This window comes from Uncinocarpus reesii, genomic scaffold, assembly GCF_000003515.1.
Source record: "Uncinocarpus reesii 1704 scaffold_1 genomic scaffold, whole genome shotgun sequence".
Taxonomy (NCBI): Eukaryota; Fungi; Ascomycota; class Eurotiomycetes; order Onygenales; family Onygenaceae; genus Uncinocarpus; species Uncinocarpus reesii.
Genome location: NW_003052500.1, coordinates 1053416 through 1073270, shown reverse-complemented (window position 1 = coordinate 1073270; position 19855 = coordinate 1053416). Strand labels below are relative to the sequence as shown.

The following is a 19855-nucleotide window of genomic DNA, read 5'->3' as shown; positions in this document are numbered from 1 at the left end:
CCCGAACCACACTCCGCACCGTCCGCTCAACCTCCAGCCTCGCCTCCACCACCGTCGGACGCATCCACCCCGGCACCACCCCCTCCCCCTCCCGTACCTGCTCAAACGCATTCGCCGGCAGCACCAGCGCCTTTTCGCCCACGTCTAATTGTCTAAACGCCCCCAGCCCAAACACCCATTCCCACAGGCTCCGCGCCGGAAGCCGCACGTCCGTCGGTTTGCCGTGCGCGCTGAGCCCCGCCGTCGTGCCGCCCGTCAGTCGCGGTGCGGCCGGCACGTCGTGCACGTCGCTCAGGGCCGACATGGTCGCTGCAAAGACGGACTTGCCCGCCGTGTTGTACGTGGTGCGCCGCTTCAGGTAGATCGACTGGTTGCCGCTGCGGAACTTGGCGCGCAGCAGCTCGTTGGCCGTCAGGTCGAGCGTGACGGTCCAGTGGTCGGGGCTCTGCACCGTGACGGTGGTCAGCGTGGTGAGTTCGGGCAGCAGGCATGGCGCCATGGCCGTGCGCGTCTCGCCCGATTTCAGCGTCAGCGACACCGGTATCTGCATCGCGCGTCCCGTCTCGAGGTCCCGGGGGATCAGGCACCGCGGCTCTGCGGCCAGCACCCACAGGTGCCGGAACGCTTGTAGGTGGCACTTGTTGTCCAGCACCGTCGTCGGGAAGAGTGGGTAAAACGCACACAGCAACGATGCCACCGCAATGTCTGATGTTCCCAGTGTATACGTCCCCCCGCCCAGGAACAACATCCCAATCGCCATGTGCGCCGCCATGTGGCTGCCATATGGAATGTCCGCGTCCACCCGGCCATGCAGCGAGCGCAGCCGCCGGAACACCGCCACGTCGCCCGCCCCGGCCATCACAACCGCCGCCGACAGTGCAACGATGTCCTGGCAGTTGCGGATCGAGTTCCGAGTCACCTTTGCATCGTAGTTGATCGCCGGAAGGCGGCTGATCCGGATAAACTCGTCAAGGTAGGATACAAGCAGGTCTCGCGCTTCGGCAGACGTAGATCCAGCGTATCGGAGTCCCACCGCGAAGCAGAGGCCGGCGATGATGTTGAACAGAGGCATGTCGTCGGTGCTCAGCCGCCGGATGGTGACTAGGCGGGACTTTCTCCTGTACGCCCTTGGAAGCGCCCTCTGAATCCAGTCGTGACTCGGCTTGATCGAATCCCACATAATCAAATGGCGAGCCAGCGTCCGCAGTAGGAATATATCAGGCCGCACATAGTCAAACTGAGCTATCGTGTCCGGAATGTCAATCTGCTTGGCCAAAGACAAGTCGTTTGACTTCATCGAGATAATCGCCAGCGCAATAGTCGCCGCCGCCGTCGACTTGTCCAGGATATGGACCATGTCAACTTTCTTCGTGCCAACCACAAGCGTCAGAAGCCGTTCCACGATGCGCATGTCCCGAAGCCCTCGCAGGTCCCTCCCTTTTGCCAGATTGATGAAGCCCAGCGCGAAACCCGCCGCCAACCGGTACCCTTCGTCCCTCAGCATCTCTTGCGAGACCAGAGTGTCTTCCGCATCCACATTCTCGATCTCTGAGAGCATGATCTCGCTCATCCGCCGGTGCTGCGAATTGCAGTAGAGTAGTCCAATTCCCATAATCCCCGTCGTCTGCGTCAATGGCGACAGATTCAACTCTGCCGCGCCCGGTGGGAGCATCCGCGTGATGTGCACAGAGAGCAGGCGCGTTATCAACGTGTCCATTGTCCCCAGATAGGATGCCGAAAGCCCTAACAGGAGACCAATCGATGTCATCGTATGCTTTGGCGTCAAGTATTTGAACGCGACCCATTTGGCTAGCGATTTGAGATGGCCATTCAAGCCGAGTGCTAGTAAGAAACCAGCGTGTCTGTTTGTTAGTTCTCCCGGTTTGTTGTATAATATCCACGACGTGTCAAGTCCCCTTGCAGCTTTGGAGATGGCGAGTCCAGTTGATGCACCATTGTGGAAAAACGCCCAGCACACTTTCTCTTCCGTGAATGCCGTTCTTTCAGCGCTGATCGTGATATTAGACGGTTTGACAACGCACTGCAAAGAGAACGACGGGATCGGAAGCTTCTCAGTCGAAAGGGGAACCCGGCTGCTGAAATACAGCAGGCCCCGGCCACTAGGAATGGACAGCGTCCGCAGAGTCACAAGCTGCACGAGCTCCTTTTGCGCTTCCAGCAGGTCAGCCTCAGACCAGTCTGGCTCCGGTTGGCATTCCACCACCGGCGCTCTCATCTGGCTCAGTATCTTGACCGCTTCAAAGTACCGCCTATCTTCGCGGAAAATGAGCTTTGTGATCGAAAGCCGGTCAGCTTCGGCGGAAACTTCAAAGGAATTCACTCCACTGCCATCCAGAACTGAGCAGCCAATATGGTGCACGTCGCGGGAGGCGTCGTGTGATTGAAGGATCTGTAATCGCGGCATCGGAGGAGTAAGGTGTTCGTTCGCCATGGTCATGGAGAGGTCGTTCCTATCAATCAGACGTAGGAGCGACGGGCCGCAGCCAGAGGGGGCATTGCTCCGGCATTGAACGATTGCTTCATGCAGTGGAGCGCTGATACCAATAGGCAGAGTGTCAATGACCGAAGGCGTTAGACCCCAGCGAAGCAGCAATGCTGTTCTCTCAACTATCGACGATTGCAGGTCGACTTCTGAGAAAAAACCGGAGAGAGCCAACGTTCTCGGGGTAAGACTCAACGCCTGCTCCCATATCTTTCCGCTCCCTCGCTTCGCACCCGAGTTTGGTGTCATGTCAATAAGCGTCATAAAACTCGACGGTTTGCGGCGCAGGAAATCTTCCACGAACTGAAATATTGAAGGCGGAGGAAACGGCTCCGATGGCACTTCCAGCATCGATATCTGCGATTCTTCAAAGAGCCACCCATCCATACTTGCGCTTTCCGTGCCGTAGTATGCATCTTCTTTCCACGTCCACGATTGCCATCCTAACCACGCCCCCAGCTGGGCCAATACAGGCACCATCTGCCCCGAATCACAGTTTGACAAGTCAGCGTCGACGGTTGACAATTTCAGTTCCTCGCGCAGCAGGTGGAGAGAAACCAATATCGTACCCAGAGCCGTCCTTCGCGTCTCGGGGCTTCTGGAGATGGCTGTGGGCAAGTAACCTTCAGCACCGCAGGCGGCTTCTCCTTGAGGGGAAGATATAAATTCACGCGCGAGCGAGGCACATCGAAGAATATAACCATTCCTTCTTGTCGCTGCCTGGCAAGTTGCAAACAGGTTAGACTGCTGTTCGGATCGGGCTGGGTTGTCACTGCGCCCTTCCTCTTCGCGAATCCATCCCCAGGCTGGGGTCATCATCCAAGAAGGACTGATTCCTGAGGCGCCGGCCTGCTTTTCTAACATGGCATCCCAGCTGTCCAGATCCACATAGTTTCCGCTGCTTGAACGTAGTAACGGGCCAGTTCTTCGCTTTGGCTTGACAACCGGTTTCGTAAAGTTGCCCTCAATGAAGTAAACTGCCATGGAAAAAAGCGCTGTGACCAGCGCTGTCCATTCGAGATCGTCCTCGGTCTCTCCTTTAGACTGTAGCCATCTCAGTACTTCCCACCAAGCCACCAGAACTCCATCACCGGCATTTTCAGCGTGCCTCAATGCAAACCTGCAGACAGACAGTATGCGTTTGACAAGGAAATTGCGTGGCTCCAATTGAATCTGAAGCCTATGCTTTCTATTCTGGCCATCAATTATATCAACCTTGCCGCCGCCGCTGGGGTGCTCGAGAGCGGATAAGATCAAATTGCTGCTGTCCAGCACTCGTCGCAGGCCAGCTTCTCGCGGATAAATAGAGGAGCGTGCGAGTGAAATGCCATAAGGCTCGTGCAATGCGAGACTGGACGGGAGTTCAAGTTTCACAAGTGTGCTCCAAGGTGCCTGTAGAGTCAACTCACCACGACCGTCTATCGTCGTCGATAGCACAAGCATCCGGGAGATATCTCCGTCTGCTAGTTTGCGGCAGTCAATCACGCCTGAACCTTGCCGCACATCCTTGAGCTGGACGGTATGCAATGGAATTCGCGTACCCTCCCCAGCCTTTACCTTCTTTCCGGTTGACGGCGGACGTTGCGATATCTTGACTTGGAGGTTGAGGACTACTAAGTTTCTCGAATGCTTGTTCAGGATGCAAACGGCCAATGGACTCGAATCGGGTTCGTTTAAATGAGACTCGTAAAAGGACGACAAGGTAAAAACTTCAAATTTTCGGCGTTTCTCAGCTGCTGAAAGTCCATGTGCAGTCGAGAATCCTGACGAGTAGCTGCCCACTCTCGACAGAATGACTTCTTTGGGCAATCCTGATACACTCTCTCCAAGACCCATGCTTTCAAATCCATCAAAGTGGCCTCCCTTGTTCAGGCTCTCCAGGAACTTATCCACGGGGGCGTCCAGAAAGCTACTCGCATTGCTAAGTACGGATGTATTCCCTGGCGGCAACGAACTCCTGCGGCGATACCCGAAGCTCCCCCGGGCACTTCCAGCAAAGGACTCTCCCTTCCGGGGCAGTGGAGCATTGGGCTGAGTCCCCGTTGCCAGGTCCGAAAATGTACTCCGGTCAGGGTTTCCCCCCAAGTCACTTCGCGCCAATAAGGAACTAACTCGTCTCGAGGCTTTCCAAGAAGTCCCTATATCGCCAAACTCATGGCCCAATTGCGAGGCTAAATCATCTGTGCCTTCCGGCCGGGCCTCTGCATTTTGAGAGCTCATGGTTTGCGACGCGTTTCGGTTTTGGTTTAGCATGCCAAAGCTTTCCCTTAGTGTATTGGATCCACGGCCTGCTGGAGTTGTAGTGCTGGCAGCCATGTCAAAATAGGAGCTCCTCCGTTTGGTGTGCGTCCCGCCAGACGATCTTCTCTTTTGACGGTGGCGGATTGCAGAGCCCTTGGCCCTCTGCTGGGCTGTCCAGATGGTGTAAAGGCCAGCCTTTTCGTTCAGTGTTACTACCAATATCAAAGGCGTATCTAGTTGCGCTGCAGACGCGAGCTCTCGTATTTCATTCGTAGAAGATACGTAAAGAACTTCCTCCGAAGCACTCAACGCTTCGAGGGTTTTGGTAGTCAGGGCCTCTGGGCCGCTGGAAGACACGGCGACCAGACCCATTTCGGAATGAGGATCCAACAGCGAAAATGTCCTGGGATGAGAGGATTCTGGTTCCGGCTTCAAATTCCATTTTGCAGGGTGCGAGGGGGAAAGGGTTATGGAGAACCTGGCGCTGCTACGAGCGGATGCGGTAAACGACCCTGATGTCCTTGGTCTCCCGTGCAGCGCCTGCGATGAAACAAATGAATTCGGAGGCACCGTTGGTACCGGCGCAGTGTTCTCTTCAATGGCCTTTCGTTGAAAGAGCAGCCCGCAGGGAGTCGCCCAAACCGAGTCCACTTCAAATGGCAACGGGATAACATGGGTGTCGCCGGAGAGGAAGAAGACGTGTATCTGGGACTGCAGTACAACCACCAGCGCCCTTGCAACCGACCTCTTCGCACGGTCATCTGGAACGGAGAGGCCAGAGATGCCATTGAGGTTGAGGGTCTCTTCAATCGTAACCTGCTTTCCCTGTCTCCCGCCCGGTGCTCGGGACTCTGCCGTGGTCGAAACGGGGCCGCGAGCCGTTGGAGCTCGATCCTGCGCATCCCTGGACCCTTTTGTAGTTGTATTTATCCGTTCGCTATCCGCAAAATACGCGAAAAGCGCGTGGACGACCTTCTCGTTCTCGACATCAAACCGGAATGACCGCACGACGACCCCTCCGCGAGACCAAACAACGCAGTGGTCGGTTGAGAACAGCTCCTCTTCGACGGGGCCATTGTCCTCGTTTTCATAGTGGTAGGTCCTCCATATCAGCCCGTCGGCAGCTGTATGCGGTGGAATGATCGACTCCGCGACGAGATAAGGCACGGCCGAGGGCTCGTGGAGGCCGAGAGAGCGGATGGCAGCCATGGTCGAAGTGCATGCACGTTGGATATCAGCCTGGCTTCGTCGCCAGAGTCGCAGTCATGTCCATCACCAGCAATTAGCGTGAATCGAAGAGAGAGAGAGCATGGTGTTCAGAGTGCGGTTCAAGTGCTGCGAGAAACAAAGTCACGTTGAGCGGAATCGAAATCTCAACTTCAGCGCGTTTCTCTCTCAAACAACAACACTCGATCACACTCCAGCTATTCCCAAGCTGTTCCCATCCGTTATTAACTAGGTTGCAATGTTGTGAAGTGCAGGCTACTCTGCAACGCCTACATTATTGAGCTTCAACCATGGAGGAGCTTGAACCGATTGTCCACTCTAGAGACGACGGCTTGCAGCTCAGGTACAGCCGCCTGGTCTCTCCACAGTCGATTCTGCGCGTATCTAACACTCTGCTACAGCTACACGTTCCCACATCGCGTCTACGATGCCAAAGTCTACCCCATCCAGGCCCCCAACGGGTCGGCCATCATACTCTACGCCCACGAAACCGGAGTGCGCATTCTGTGGAGAGGCGGCAGGCGGGCCAAACCGTACGAGGATAATGGCGCGGATACCGAAGAAGACGAGCCTAAGGCGAACGGCAAGGGCGATGATGTGGTCATGATAATCGATTCAGATGAGGAAGACAACCCGCCCGCTGAGCCAAAAGAAGTCATTCCCACCGTTCAATACGAGGAAGAAGAAGATGAAATCGATCCTCGACGCCCCTTTCTGAATATAATTGAGAGCTTCAATATCCGGTTTGGGGTGAAGGTGTTGAAGTTGTCCATTCCGAGCATTCTTCCCGACGCGATTCGATCCCCCGATTCAGTGCCGCCAGCACTGTCGAGAATGATAATCTTCAGCGCGGCCTGTGCCGATTCGTCTGTTCGACTCATCGCCGCACCACTGGCACCACCTCCTCCTGCCAACGGTCCATATCTCTGGGATTTTCAGACTCTTACCATTCCAACCCAGAGCGTGGAAGTCATTCCACCCTTGGTGTCGATGACCTTTACATGCGAAAAGTCCGATAACGATACTGAGACGCAGGGCAGAAGTCGTAGACAGGAGAGCACTCCCCCGGGAGTGACCGAAACCTGGAAACTTCTTCTCGCTGTCCACTCCATGGAGGCCCGGGGGAAACTGTCGTTATATCAAATTGGGGTTGAGCCTCAGCCCATCCAAGCGCCATACCCACACAAACTCTCTGAGCAAGATCTCCAGCCGGCCCAGCAGATCTACCTATCGGCACGTGCGAAAAGCATCTCGTTTCATCCAAGCCAGTATCCCTCAGACCGGCACGCACATCTACTCCTGGTATTTGAACGTGGAAATGTGGACCTCTATTCAGTTTTGCCTCCAAAGCCTCGGAATATATCCTTGTCAGACAGGCGGAGGTCTGAAGCGGAAGCCAAGTCAAAACACGTCCATGTGAATCACTTCTTCACATTGCATACTGACTTCGACCCGTCGTCACCAGATATTTTGAGCCGCAAGAATATAGTCGACGCAAAATGGGCCCTCGGTGGCCGGGCAATCATAGTTCTAACAACCGACGGCGAATGGGGGCTATGGGATATCGACGCATCTGGCCCGGACCAGCAAAGTCCGGCCAATGTTTCCACCTTCTCAGCGAGCCTGCTGAACTCCTTTGTTCTAAAAGGCCGCATTAGATCACCGGAAGTCTCATCTAAATCTCAGCCAGGCGATTCCACGTCCACGGCCGGGCAAAATAAAACTAAATTCGCACCCATGACTCCCTCTACACGCCGTATGCGCGAGGAAGCATTGTTAAAAGGAGCCCCTCCACGCCCATACGTTTCAGGCCATTCCTACCGGGGTGGCATCTCCGTTATCCCAGCCAGCCAAGGCTGGGATAAACCGATCGACGAGTCCATCATCCTATGGCACGAAGATAAGAATATGCAGATTCCCAGCCTATTAACCCTGTGGAAAAGCCACGCCAAACCATCGGAGGTTATCCTTGAATCGTCCAGCTCGTACAAACCTGCCCTCATTCAGAATATCAATCTGCTCGGAGAATTGGAGAATGCGATATGCTACATTCCATCCCATTTCCAGTCCGGCAAGCCCGCGCAAGGGTCACGGCCCGATATCCTCATTACCGCCGAACGTCGTTTGCTCATCTTGGCGTCTAAACTTCAACTGCCAGAAGAGGAGAAGAACGACGAGGAGACCTTGGAGCATAACTCCACTGACGACCGCGATCAAACGATGCTGCAACGGGGAGAGTTGGATCTTGACGGCATGGATCGCGTGATGGCGGGAATGGCGAATAACACGCATCCCAATAGGCCGAATCTTCTACGGAGCTCGCAGAATACCTTTTTTTCTTGAAAGGGGTCAAGGGAGCTGGTGGAATTAGGATCCTGTTGTTTATCACGCATTGAAGAAAAATGATTAATTGGAACTCAGCAAAATAAAGGCCTGATTCTTTACAAACCCCTTTATTGCCGAAATGAAGACCTAGCTCAATACAAACCCATGCTAACACGGAATCCTAGTCCATATTTCCCCAACAACGTCCGCCCCTTCGCGACGCAAGGTGGAGCACAAGGCGAGTTTCAATGCCTTGAAAATCCCCTCCTCTCTTTCCCTTACCCCCCAGCGGGTTTGGAAGACGTGGGGATTAACGCTCTGTATTCGACGCGATACATCAAAATGAACGCACTGCATTGGCTTTCCCTGGCCTCCTCTCCGCCTAACCACGGAGAGGAGGAAGGGGAAAGGCCACGTAGAACTGCAGCGCGATTCAACAATTTCTAGTCCTGCTCTTTTCCGGCCTTTTTTTCGCCCATTGTTCAAGTGAGGAAGGGTCTGGGAGGAGTGTAGTTGAAGGGAGATGCGGCTCAGGGGCCTATGCTGAAGATGGGAAAGGGGATTTCGATCCTCTTGTTTCCCCCGTTGCTTTTGGCGTGGGTTCTTTGGCGGGCTGCGGGTTTCTCACTTCCTTTGGTGGATTGGACGGGAAATACATCCATATCATTCATTCATTCTCGTGAATTTCAGATGTCACAAGCACTCCATAGAAGTAACCGTAATGGAGGATGGCTATGGAGCATAATAACCTTGATTCAAGTCTATGTTCTCTTGTATCTATTCCATATCGATGCACCCGGCATGCTAGGTATGCGTAAATGTAGAAATACATACTTCAAAAAGAAAGCAAAGAAAAGGCACACCCTGGAGTCAAAAAATATCAATTCCGCCGCCCATGCTGAGAAAGAAAAAACTTAAGCAGGCAAAAGCAGGAAGAATAACAGCAGCGCTTGGAACCGGAATAGAATAAAACAATAGGAGAGGGAGAAGAGTCAGAACTTGCACTGTGCATACGTACTCATCTACCGCCTAATATCTCAGTATCATCGTCACCGTCCCGGCTCAAAAAATTACCGCAGAAACCTGAACACAAAAAAAAAGTTACAAAGGAAAAGACTGGGGAAAGGAAATGTGGTTGCGCCTTGTTTAGGCTGTGGGATATCAAAGGAAATAGCATACACTGCAAGGCGCCCTGTCGGCTGAGTGGGTAAGCCAAAACACCCATTCGCCTACACGCCCTTGCGGCAATGCTGTGTAGTAGGAAAATCGAGAGACACAAATGATAGTGGCATGTTCTGCATGTAGGAGAAAACGGTAAAGAGACTGTAGTCCGGATCTTGTCCATCGAATCCATCTTAGAAATCCATACATCATCAGATAGCAAAAAGAAAAAGGCTCCCCGTGCTGCGCACAATGACAATAAAGATATGAGACAGTCAAGACTGAGATGAGCTCGCATAAACAGCAAATCCAAACATGCCATGCTCACATCTAATCGAGTGAGCTGCTCAAACTTGCACTTTTCGTTTCTTTTCAAAAAGGAGAAGGGAGTATCACTTAGGCTAGAATACTATGCAGCTTCAAAATGCTACATAGAAAACAAGGTGCTAGGCCGACAAAAAGCATTGGCAACTAATGCATATGATGCACGCTATAAGCAAGATGAGCACACAAGGAGAGATACAAAGGAAAATATGATTTGATCCATGGTATGAGTAGATCTAGTGCTTCCAATGAGGTAGGCACAACTGAAATACCGGCCTCTATCTTGGATGGACATAAACATTGGAGGGACGGAGATCGTTAGGATTCAAAAGGTTTGGTGAAGGAGATCGATGAGAATCGAAAGGAAGCATGGGTAACTCTTTATCTCGTGACGGAGGGCTGTCTCTCATCGCAGCCTTTCCCTTGTGACGCGAAGGAGAAGAATCCACTTTTGGCGGAGGCGGTGGCCGGTCAGGCGGAGGGCCAGGAGGTGTTAACGCGGTACGAAATGTCCACCGACGCGGATCAGAGGCTAATATGCCGTTTGGCGCAAACTCCTGTGGTTCATCATTCTGGTAGCCGCTCTGCCCGCTTCTGCCGCCAGTGCTACTTCCCTCTCCAACCTCTTCAACGACCGGTAGCTGGGTTGAAGGCGTGGCCGAGCTTGCTAAGTCGCCATCGGGCGTTCGAACGGTTGTTAAAACGCGATCACGGGGTTCTGGCTGTTTCTCCAGGGTTTTTGACGACTTCACAGCTTCCTTCGCCGCTTGATCCATCGCTCGCTCAGCAGGCGAGCGGTCAGCGGTTCGGTCGATATCTCCTTTATCCATTACTGGCTGATCCTGGGCGTTCTCTTGATTCACCAAGTCTCGTTCGACTTCTTCCTTTGATTTGGTAATTAGCGACACAAAGTTGATAAACCGGTCGCCATACGCAACGGGAGGTATAGGCGAAATTTGGGTCTTGTTATGAGAAAGGCCTTTCCAAAAGTGCTCCATCTTCTTGATCATACCATACTGTGGCCATAAAGTCAGTATTGCAAACAGAACCCGAAGAGTTAAGCGACTTACATGTGTCAAGCAATCAATCACACCGAGATAATAGATCTCCTCTCCAGGGTTTCCATTTTCATGCGTCGACATGAGTCCGCCCTCATCTGAATAGAAAACATGGTTTTTCCGCTCGTCAAGGATTTCATCGGGCATTCTTGCCGTGGTTTGCTCCATTGGAATTGGTTTCTCGCGTTTGATGATTTCCCGCAACTCCCTCGCTTTCCGAGCATTTTCGAGCCGCGAGGGCGTGCGCATCAACACATTCGCTTGCTGTTCTTCGCTTCCTTCTCCACCGGGCTGGAAAACCTGCAACGTCTTGTCTCGCAATTTCTCCTCATTGCCTTTTGCTGCATCGTGGATTCCGATGAGTAGTGAATAATCCATGATTTTTAGCCGCTGGAGAAGAGCCACGTCTCTCCGCAGTTGTGCTAGGAATATATCTCGTTTCATTGGACCCAACTCAAGATGTCGAGTTCTCCGCAGCCAATTTAGATCCTTCAAGGTCGCTCTCGGATTGCTCACCAGATCCTCTTCTCGGAAATCTCTTCCGATGGTAGACCCTTTAAGATCAAACATCTGGTGGATATCTCGATGCGGAGGAAACAAGTTATTCATGACGACAAAATGAATCTTGCGACCATACGCCATCTTGACGCGGTGCAAACCGTAGAATTGTGATATCAGCGTATTCGGGTTATTTTCAATATGCTCATAATAATCCCTGAGTATTCTGCGAAGCAATTTATGCTCGGCGTGGTGAATGGTTTTGATGATGTATTTGTAATCGCGAGAGAAGTAGAAAAAGCTTCCGCTCTTGCCCGGCGAACCCAATTCCGACAAAATGTATTTACTTGTGAGCGACATCAAGTAATCAGCCGGGTCGAGTCGAAATTTGGCCCGCAGGCGCCGAAACACCCACGGGGCATAATCTTTGAACTTGAAATCATATTTGGCGGAAGGCGTCAATTCGTTACCAGTTCTGCGTGCGAGTTAGTATCAGCCCTAGTGAAAGGGGGCGGATGCGGGAATCATACATATCGAAAGAGAACTTGTGTTTAGCTTCAAAATCAGCGTCCGTGAGCTCACGGTCCAGCTTTGCGTTCGTCCTTGAGACCGTAAAGCGGATACCAGTCAACATGTTATATGCTGTCACATAGTTGACATGGTTTTGATCCACTTTGGTTCCAACGATAACGCGGTCTTCATCCTCCTCATCTCTCCTTCTCCGCTTGCTTGCCCGTCTATGCTTGATTGCTTCCGTCCACCGTGCAGCTTCCTCATCTTGTGGAGTACCATCGTCCAGATGAAGATCTGACTGGACGGACCTTGGGGTTCGGCGCGCCAGGCTGAGAGATCCCCTTCGAAAACCGGACACGGAAGAAAATCGATCACTCGAGGCCAAATTATCCTCGGATGGGCTTGGGGCAAATGTTTCGCGGACGCTTCTCCTTCCAGACGTTGTCCTGGGGACCTGGAGGGTATGCCGATGAGCGAGACGCGGGCTACGAGGGCTAGGTGGTGAAGTCGACTGTTCAAGGTCTGTTTGCAGCGTAGATGGAGGCGAGGAATGTCGATTTACTGTCTGCGATGACTGTCGAGACGGAGCAAGTCCAGTGTGCTCAGCGATGGGCGAAGGAACGACGGTGGTTGGGGGAGTGTGTTCGGTCGATAATCCATCAGTCGATGACGGATCGCCATTCACCACAGGTCTCGCGGCCACTGGATGAGGCAGACCATGAGCGCCGTTTGGCAAACCAACGCCGTGCGGCCCATCCACCTGGGCATCAATCCCGTTTGCCAGTGAATGTCTTGCATGTTCCTTGTCCTTCAACGACCCCGCACCCACGGACAGCAAACTCCCATTCCGCGAATGCGATCTCTCGCGTCCATGCGAAGAAACCACGGACTTGTTGGTGTGAGGCAGCGACTGGAAACTGCCAGCCTTGAAGTTTGTCATGAAGAACTCGGAGGGCGGATCGACGTGGCCGTGCTCGCCATTGGCTTCACTGGCCCAGACAAAGGCATTACTCAGCGACGATCGATCGTGGGATTTCCGAGGCGTGTGGTGGTGGTTGAAGAGAGGCGGAGGGGAGGTGGTGCGTGGGCGGAGTTGGGCTTGGGGTTCTTGGGTGGTAGTAAGGGCGGGCATGATGGCTCACAACCCGCTTCAGTTCCGAGTTGTGAGGAGTAGCCAGACCATCCACCGGGAGGCCAGGTCAACTCCCAGGAGATGAAAAGTCAATTGAGCAAACCGTTTGTCTCACTCCCGGCGCTTGGTGACCTTTTGTCTCGCCAACCGAGACAGCCGGGGCTCCTTAGACGTGCTGAAGCCCTTCCCTCCAGGACACAGTGCAGGCAGGACCAGACGGCGATGAGGTGCCTGGCACCATAGTAGACGGGGGAGCGAGAAGAACAGGCTGATGGTAGAGCAATGCGCTGAAGAAGCAAAGAAATAGATACTGTGAAAAAAGGGGACTTGACAGAAATTCGTTGGAAATTGCCTGAGTGCTGCTTGCGCTGTTGTTGCCAGGGTTGGAGGTGAACAGTCAGCCCAGCAGGTTCCAAAAGGCTCGCAGGGGACGGTCTGCCAAGCCACTAGCGCAAACACTCTGGCGACTCCAGCCACAATTCCACGCTTAAATAGAAGGGAACATTGTCATTTCACCAGCATCCGAATTCAGTTGGTCAAATTTTTTACGGAGTGCTCCATAATCACTTTGTCCGCGGGCTTGCTGGGTTTAATCTCCGGGAAGACTCGACAAGTCCTTGCGGAAGACCGCTGCGGCGACTGCCTGGCTGTTCGCTGTTCAGGACCGGCAGCCTGATTGAGTTGGCTAGTGCCTGCACAGCCTCATCGCTGTGGCTCCGGGCTGGTTGTGCATGCATAATTAACTCCTTCCCGGGAATAGGGGCACCTCGATTTGGACAAGAAGCCGCGGTGCGCATCAAAGAAGACGCATATCCTCACACTTCCGGGCGGCACAACAATGGACTGATCCAGGCTTACAAGATAAACAGCTTCATTTTGCAACAGACCAGAGCTGACCTTTGACCCAGCTCCCAACATAGACTCGGCACTCAAAATGTAGTAGAAACCATATTCCCAATAAAACAACAAGGACAAAAAGAAGATAATATCAATCAAAAAAAAAAGGCATAATTGAACAACCCATCCATCCTGAATCCCACCTCGACGCCAGTTCATTTCCCATTGACAGAGACACACACACAAAAGAACCTCTTCCTGGACGGGCGCATCGGGGGCGGAGAAAGGATATTCATAGTCGAAAACAAGAAACAAGAAGCCGATGCGATCGTATTGTCAATGCCCAAGGAACAAAACGCCGGGGAAACACCAGAAGAAATTAGCCAAAAACAACAAGCTCTCAAATGCGCTTATGCTTCTGGTTTCTTCGGCGTTGCCGTCTTTCGCTTCTTGGGAGGAGCTCGCTTCGTCGTGGGTGCAGGTGCGGGTGCGGACTTGGCCGTCGTCTTGGTTATGCGTCCCGACTTGGTCTTGCCAATCACCTTGGGAACATCGACAATTGCGGGGGCCTGCAGATAGTGTGTTAGACCAGAGCCCGTCGTTGGGTGAGGGAGAATACATACAGCAGCAGGAGCCTTGCGCTGTTTGGAGACATTGGCCTTGGTCTTGCCAGTCGCGGTCTTCTTGGCAGCAGCTTTCTTCGTGGTGGTCTTCTCGGGCTTCTCTGCCTTTTCAGCCTTCTCAGCCTTCTCAGCGGCCTTCTTGGTGGCAGGCTTCTTTGTCGTAGTCTTGGCAGGAGCAGCAGGCTTCTAGTATGAATAAGTCAGTAAATGTGACGGAAAGCAGGAGACAGTGACCTCGCTCGCAATGAGCAACCTACCTTGGGAGCAGGTTTGGCGGCAGGCTTAGTGGCTTCCTTCTTAGCAAGCTTCACGGGACCAGAGGGGCCTGTTCAAAAAAGACGCGTCAGCAGAGTCGTTCCGCGAATTGGTGAGAAACGGCGAGATGGCCAAAGTGCAAACAAGCAGGTCCATCAACAGCACAAGAGGGAAAAGATAAAAAAAAAGTAAATAGGTGGGTGGAGGCAGAGAGCATACCCTTTGGCTGCAAGAACTCGCCCTTCTCAACTCCCGCCTTCAAGGCACGGTTGAACTGAACATCAAAAGCGGTTGCGGAGGCATTGATGTTGTTATTGTTGCGCACATATTTCTTGAGTGCTTGACGGCTATCGAGAAAACAATCAATTAGCTTCTAGACCATTTCATCGTGAGACACGTTGACACGTCACGGTCGGACCAGCTGCCAGCAGGGGGGCGCCGGCGACAACGCAAGTCGAGGAACAACAAACAGCGACATACCTGCTTCCAGTGCGGTCTTTGAGCTGCAGACGGGGCTCAGTTAGCGAAAAACGCGCAAAAGAAAATAACGCGACGCTGGAATGGTGGCGGTAGACTTGGAGCAAAGTCGCCGAACCGGGCCAATCCGGAAGTCGCTCGCACCGTGCAACAGGCGCGAAGCTGATCTACTCACATTGATGATGGCATCCTTGATCATATCTATATCAAACGAGTCAGCAAAGGCACGCGATCACATATATCCAGCAAAAAACTCGATAGGACGTGGTTGTGGTGGAGGATCAATGGGACAAAGCGGACTGACCTTTGTAGGAGGCATGAGTGGCGGCGGGCTTGGAGGCTGGAGCGGCAGCGGCAGCGGCCTTCTTGGGAGGCATGGCGACGAATTGATTTTTGTGGGAGACTGGAGAATATCGATGAGAGAGAGACGAACACGTTCGAGTAGAGATGAAATCGGGATGAGGGTGGTGTTGTTGTTGTGGACGAAGAGACGGAGATGGCGAGGGAAGGGGTGGGCAGAGCGCGGCAGCGGGGCACGGGGCCCTCTTTATAGGAACGCCAGCGCTGCCACAAGATCAACCCCCGTTGGGCCAAATATTTTCGTTATTTATTTTCTGGACGCGTTCTGGGCGGCCTAAGCGAAGATTTGCCTTCTTGCTGTTTGGGGCTAGAATGCACTCGGTTTGGATCCAGGATCGGGATGTTGCTGTTGTTCGCATCAGTCCTCGATTCCTCGCCCATTGTTTCTGATCCAAAGTCGCGGCAGAGCAATAATGGTCACCTGCCACATTCTCTCTCAGTCTCGTTTGCCTCTGAAACCAAAATACAAAAATTGATGATAGATTATGCGTCTCTTATAATCATCTATCATGTCTTTTAGGGAGATCTCCCTTGCTTGCTGCGGTTGTCGAATGTTTTCGTCTGATGGTGACTCTAGCATGCGATACTGACATGCGCGTTATTCTATACACGATGCATATTCCTCTCAGGGGACAATCAGATCGTGGTGAATGGCAAACTGAACGTAATTCATTCCAACTAGAGTGCTGTGTCGTGCAGCTCCCTGTCGCGTCCCAGCTGCTTATCTCCTAGTTGTCGCGGTGGCGGTTTACTGGCAGCTCTGAGGCTCTGAGCTCCAGGCTGCTGATATTCAATTTGAATTCTATGATTGTTGAATTTGCCTTGATGCTCCCACTTCATGCAGCATTCTTCTTCCCCGCTCTCTGCTATCAAGAATAATCCACAAGAAGCAGCACACAGGAGCTCTCAAGCTCTCCCCAGCTGCAAGTGGGTTTGCTGGTTGATCTAGAATAGCTCCCGCATGTCTTGGCCGGCATCATCCACATCGTTGATTTGCATCATCGCTTCTCGTCCCATCTCAATCCGCGCCAAGACGAGAATCAGCATGTCAACTGCTCTTGATCTCCACGCGCATCGCAGAACAGCCGCCTTTATGTATGTGTTGTATGTCTCTTAGTCCGGATTAACTTTCAATCCCATTCGTTTTGTTCATGTCAACTGAGTGTATCGTGCCAGGACCGCATTCCACCCGAAACCTATGGCTCGGTGATCCTTGGATCGAAGCAGAAGCATCAACGGTAAGGCAAAACCTTCAAATGTGCGGAGTAACTACCCTCCTCCAGCTTCAAGTTGGCGATGGCATTCTCAATGATCGAGACACATCCGATATGTTTACAAAACGTCCTGTCTGTCTGCAAGATCGAAACGGTGGAATCACCCCCCAGAACCCCGATTCTCCTAGATACGCCATATACCCAACAGTTGCCCATTTCAATGTTAGGGTAGAGCCCTTATGAGACCGTTACGGAGTCCTCTTCATGGGATCCTCCAGATTTCTATTTTGATATGCTCCCATCGACACCCTAGACATGGCACTGATAGACGATGTAGGCAACCTCCAGTGTTTGCCAGCCGTTGCATCTCGCCGGTAGTTGAGTTTGCTTCTTGTCGCACGGGATTTTGATCCCTTCTCGCAATCCCTCAAACTGTCTTGATCTCCCTGGCAGCCTGGTCTGAAAGAGGGGCAACGGGAGCGAAGAGGCGCGGAATACCGTCACGTGCAAGCTCCCATTGTTGCCTGATAAAGAGAACCGCCTAATTCGACCTTGACAACACAAACAACTACAGAACAAGATCAGTTGATCACTAGAGATCAGAACGACTGTTTTACACGCTGAAGCATCTCAAGCCATGGCCCCGATGGAGGTGCAAATTCGGTCGGCGATCGCAAACGCCTTTAATGACCTGCAAACCACCTTTTTGGCGCAGCAGTTTCAAGATGCCAACCAGCAGTTCACCATGTTGAGATCAGATATGGACCAACGATTTTTGAAACTAGAAAGCCGCTTGCAAACCATGGAAGTTATGCCTATCCTTAATCCTTATATTTGTTTGTTTGCGAGAAACAGCGTTTTGTGGCCCAATACTTCGCGATTCAAGATATCCATAACTACCTCCTTCATTTAGCCTTCGCCTACCTATCAATGCTCCCCAGGTCATCCCTCAACTCCAGAAGAGGGAATCAAGGGGCACTGAAAAAAACATACAACAGCCGGGATTCGCTGGTGGTCACCCACCCAACTACTAGCCGGCCGGCAAGTGGCTTGAGTACGGCTGAGCGGACGGGAAGCCCTATTTTCCACTTCCTGTGGTCGTATGTGCTAGATCTTCACTTGCATAGGAAGTTGTATCCATTGATGTCTGGCTCCGCATGAACAAAAGTGTGGAAATGATTGCAAAAAAACATACAACAGCTGGGATTCGCTGGTGGTCACCCACCCAACTACTAGCCAGCCGGCAAGTGGTTTAAGTACGGCTGAGCGGACGGGAAGCCCTGTATTCCACTTCCTATGGTCGTATGTGCTGGTAATAGTTTGGAAGCGTTATTTATGGGCTCCTATGTATGCTATATTGAAGTCGCATGAACGGCCGACGACAGGGCCCTTTTTATAGAGTAGGCGTATTCTTAAAGGTAAGAAATATGGTACTATTCCAGTCCATAAAAGCAGAAACTCCTTTCCCCAATGAACTACTAATACATCACGTCCATATACTAAAACGAACCATGCCTATGCAGTCCCTTTCGGCCTCGATTTCGCTTCCCGCTTCGCCTTTGCATCCTCCTTTTTCTTCTTCTTCGCCGCCTCCAGCTTCTCCTCATGCTTCCTTTTCAAACTTGCCTTCTCCTCATCAGTCTTTGCAACCGGCTTGAAAAACCCCTCTAGCCTCGACTGCTGCGCCGTCTTCATATTCTTCTGCAACCTTGCCGCTCCGCTACGCACGCGGTCCTCACTGAACCCTTTTCCTTCAACGAGGAATTTCACCAGGCCCTCCACATCAGGAGCCTCCCATTTGAAATCGCATTCTGGGTGGTCTGCAGGGCGCACGTCGGGTTCAAAGAAGAGATCTCGGGCTTGCTCGTACGGCCAGTCGTCGGGGATGGTGTATTTCTGTTTAGGGTCATTTTTCATTGCTTCGACGACTTTTTCGAGGCTGCCGTGGTCGCGGATCAGTTTAAGTGCGGTGTTGGGCCCGACTTTGGGGATTGGGTCGAGATAGTCACAGCCCAAAAGAATGCATAAATCGACAAACTATACATCGGGTAGTTAGTGACAATCGAATACAATGAGATGCGAATCAAGCTCTTACCGTTTTTCTATCCATCCCCAGCCCCTCTAGAACCCGGTCCAAATGTATCTCAAGAATCGGCTCCTTTCTCTGCTCGCTGAACGTAAGATGCCTTAATAAAATCGGCGAATCGAAACACAATGTATCCATATCCTCCGACGCGGCCGCGTATACTTTTCCCGCCCTCGCCAAAACCGCGCATTGCGCCTCAGCCTCCGTCGGCGCATTGATATACGGTATCCCCATCAGCTTCAACAGCTTTTTACACTCCTCATTATGTTCTCTCGTCACTCGCACCGTACGTCTCGAAAACTTCTCCACGTCTTCCGTCGTCCCCGTCTCCTTGGCCTCCTCGTGCTGCTCCGCAGCCTCCTGTTTCCGCGCAATTCGCTTCGCCAGTTCGCCGGATTTCAGCTTTGGAGGAGCGCCGTCGAAGACGTAGAGGGGCTTTATCCCATTGTCGACCATGCGGAGAGTTCGGTAGAAGAGACCCATGAGATGAGAGGTTGTTTCGCCGCTTTCGTTCATGAGTTGCTGGCCGTCGGAACGGACGGCGATGAGGAAGCTATATATGCTCATGGAGCTTTACTGATTGTTAGGATAGGACTGTATATTAACGTCAGACGAGGGGGGTACCGTACGCATCCTAAATTGCTCGCCCACCTTATGTTAGATTCTAAGGTATCGCGGATGTAATCAGTCTGAGGAAACATACTATGGCAACTTTTCTCCCAAATTGGTTTTTGATCTCCCCAGATTTAACCGCATCCGGTGCATTCTCGGATATTATCTGATAGAGATCTAGAATCCAACTTTAGTACATTCTCCGAGCGTTGCGACATTTGTCTTGCAAATCGGTGTAAACGCACGTTTGATACCCATGGTCAATTGAGTCTCCGTGATTATAATATCAAACTCGCAGGGGTTAGTGTAGAGCAGCGCATCTGAATGAGTAAATAGTGCTGTTCACAGAATCGAATGCCGGAATATCGCAGCAAATGATCTACTTGCAGGTATGACGCGACGGCAACGC

The 19855-nt window shown here is 52.3% G+C and overlaps 5 protein-coding genes across 5 annotated transcripts; 1 reads left to right on the top strand and 4 right to left on the bottom strand.

The window, feature by feature from the left end:
• Positions 1-152: 152 nt before the first annotated feature.
• Positions 153-5953, bottom strand: UREG_00544 (uncharacterized protein; the record flags this gene model as incomplete). The annotated part of the gene is made up of 3 exons (XM_002540984.1): positions 153-511; positions 682-3963; positions 4045-5953. The coding sequence occupies 3 exons, from the start codon at positions 5951-5953 to the stop codon at positions 153-155; spliced, it is 5550 nt and encodes a 1849-aa protein (XP_002541030.1).
• A 445-nt stretch (positions 5954-6398) lies between these two features.
• UREG_00543 (uncharacterized protein) lies at positions 6399-8314 on the top strand (the record flags this gene model as incomplete). The annotated part of the gene is made up of 2 exons (XM_002540983.1): positions 6399-6466; positions 6493-8314. 2 exons carry the CDS (start codon positions 6399-6401, stop codon positions 8312-8314), a joined length of 1890 nt encoding a protein of 629 aa, XP_002541029.1.
• A 1745-nt stretch (positions 8315-10059) lies between these two features.
• Positions 10060-12982, bottom strand: UREG_00542 (phosphatidylinositol-4-phosphate 5-kinase its3; the record flags this gene model as incomplete). The annotated part of the gene is made up of 3 exons (XM_002540982.1): positions 10060-10797; positions 10852-11812; positions 11868-12982. 3 exons carry the CDS (start codon positions 12980-12982, stop codon positions 10060-10062), a joined length of 2814 nt encoding a protein of 937 aa, XP_002541028.1.
• Positions 12983-14229: 1247 nt separating this feature from the next.
• Positions 14230-15551, bottom strand: UREG_00541 (uncharacterized protein; the record flags this gene model as incomplete). The annotated part of the gene is made up of 7 exons (XM_002540981.1): positions 14230-14388; positions 14443-14628; positions 14700-14767; positions 14917-15044; positions 15178-15200; positions 15350-15375; positions 15479-15551. 7 exons carry the CDS (start codon positions 15549-15551, stop codon positions 14230-14232), a joined length of 663 nt encoding a protein of 220 aa, XP_002541027.1.
• Positions 15552-18263: 2712 nt separating this feature from the next.
• UREG_00539 (DNA-repair protein rad2) lies at positions 18264-19704 on the bottom strand (the record flags this gene model as incomplete). Its single annotated transcript, XM_002540980.1, has 5 exons — positions 18264-18785; positions 18844-19387; positions 19486-19523; positions 19547-19623; positions 19644-19704. The coding sequence occupies 5 exons, from the start codon at positions 19702-19704 to the stop codon at positions 18264-18266; spliced, it is 1242 nt and encodes a 413-aa protein (XP_002541026.1).
• Between the last annotated feature and the right edge of the window lie 151 nt (positions 19705-19855).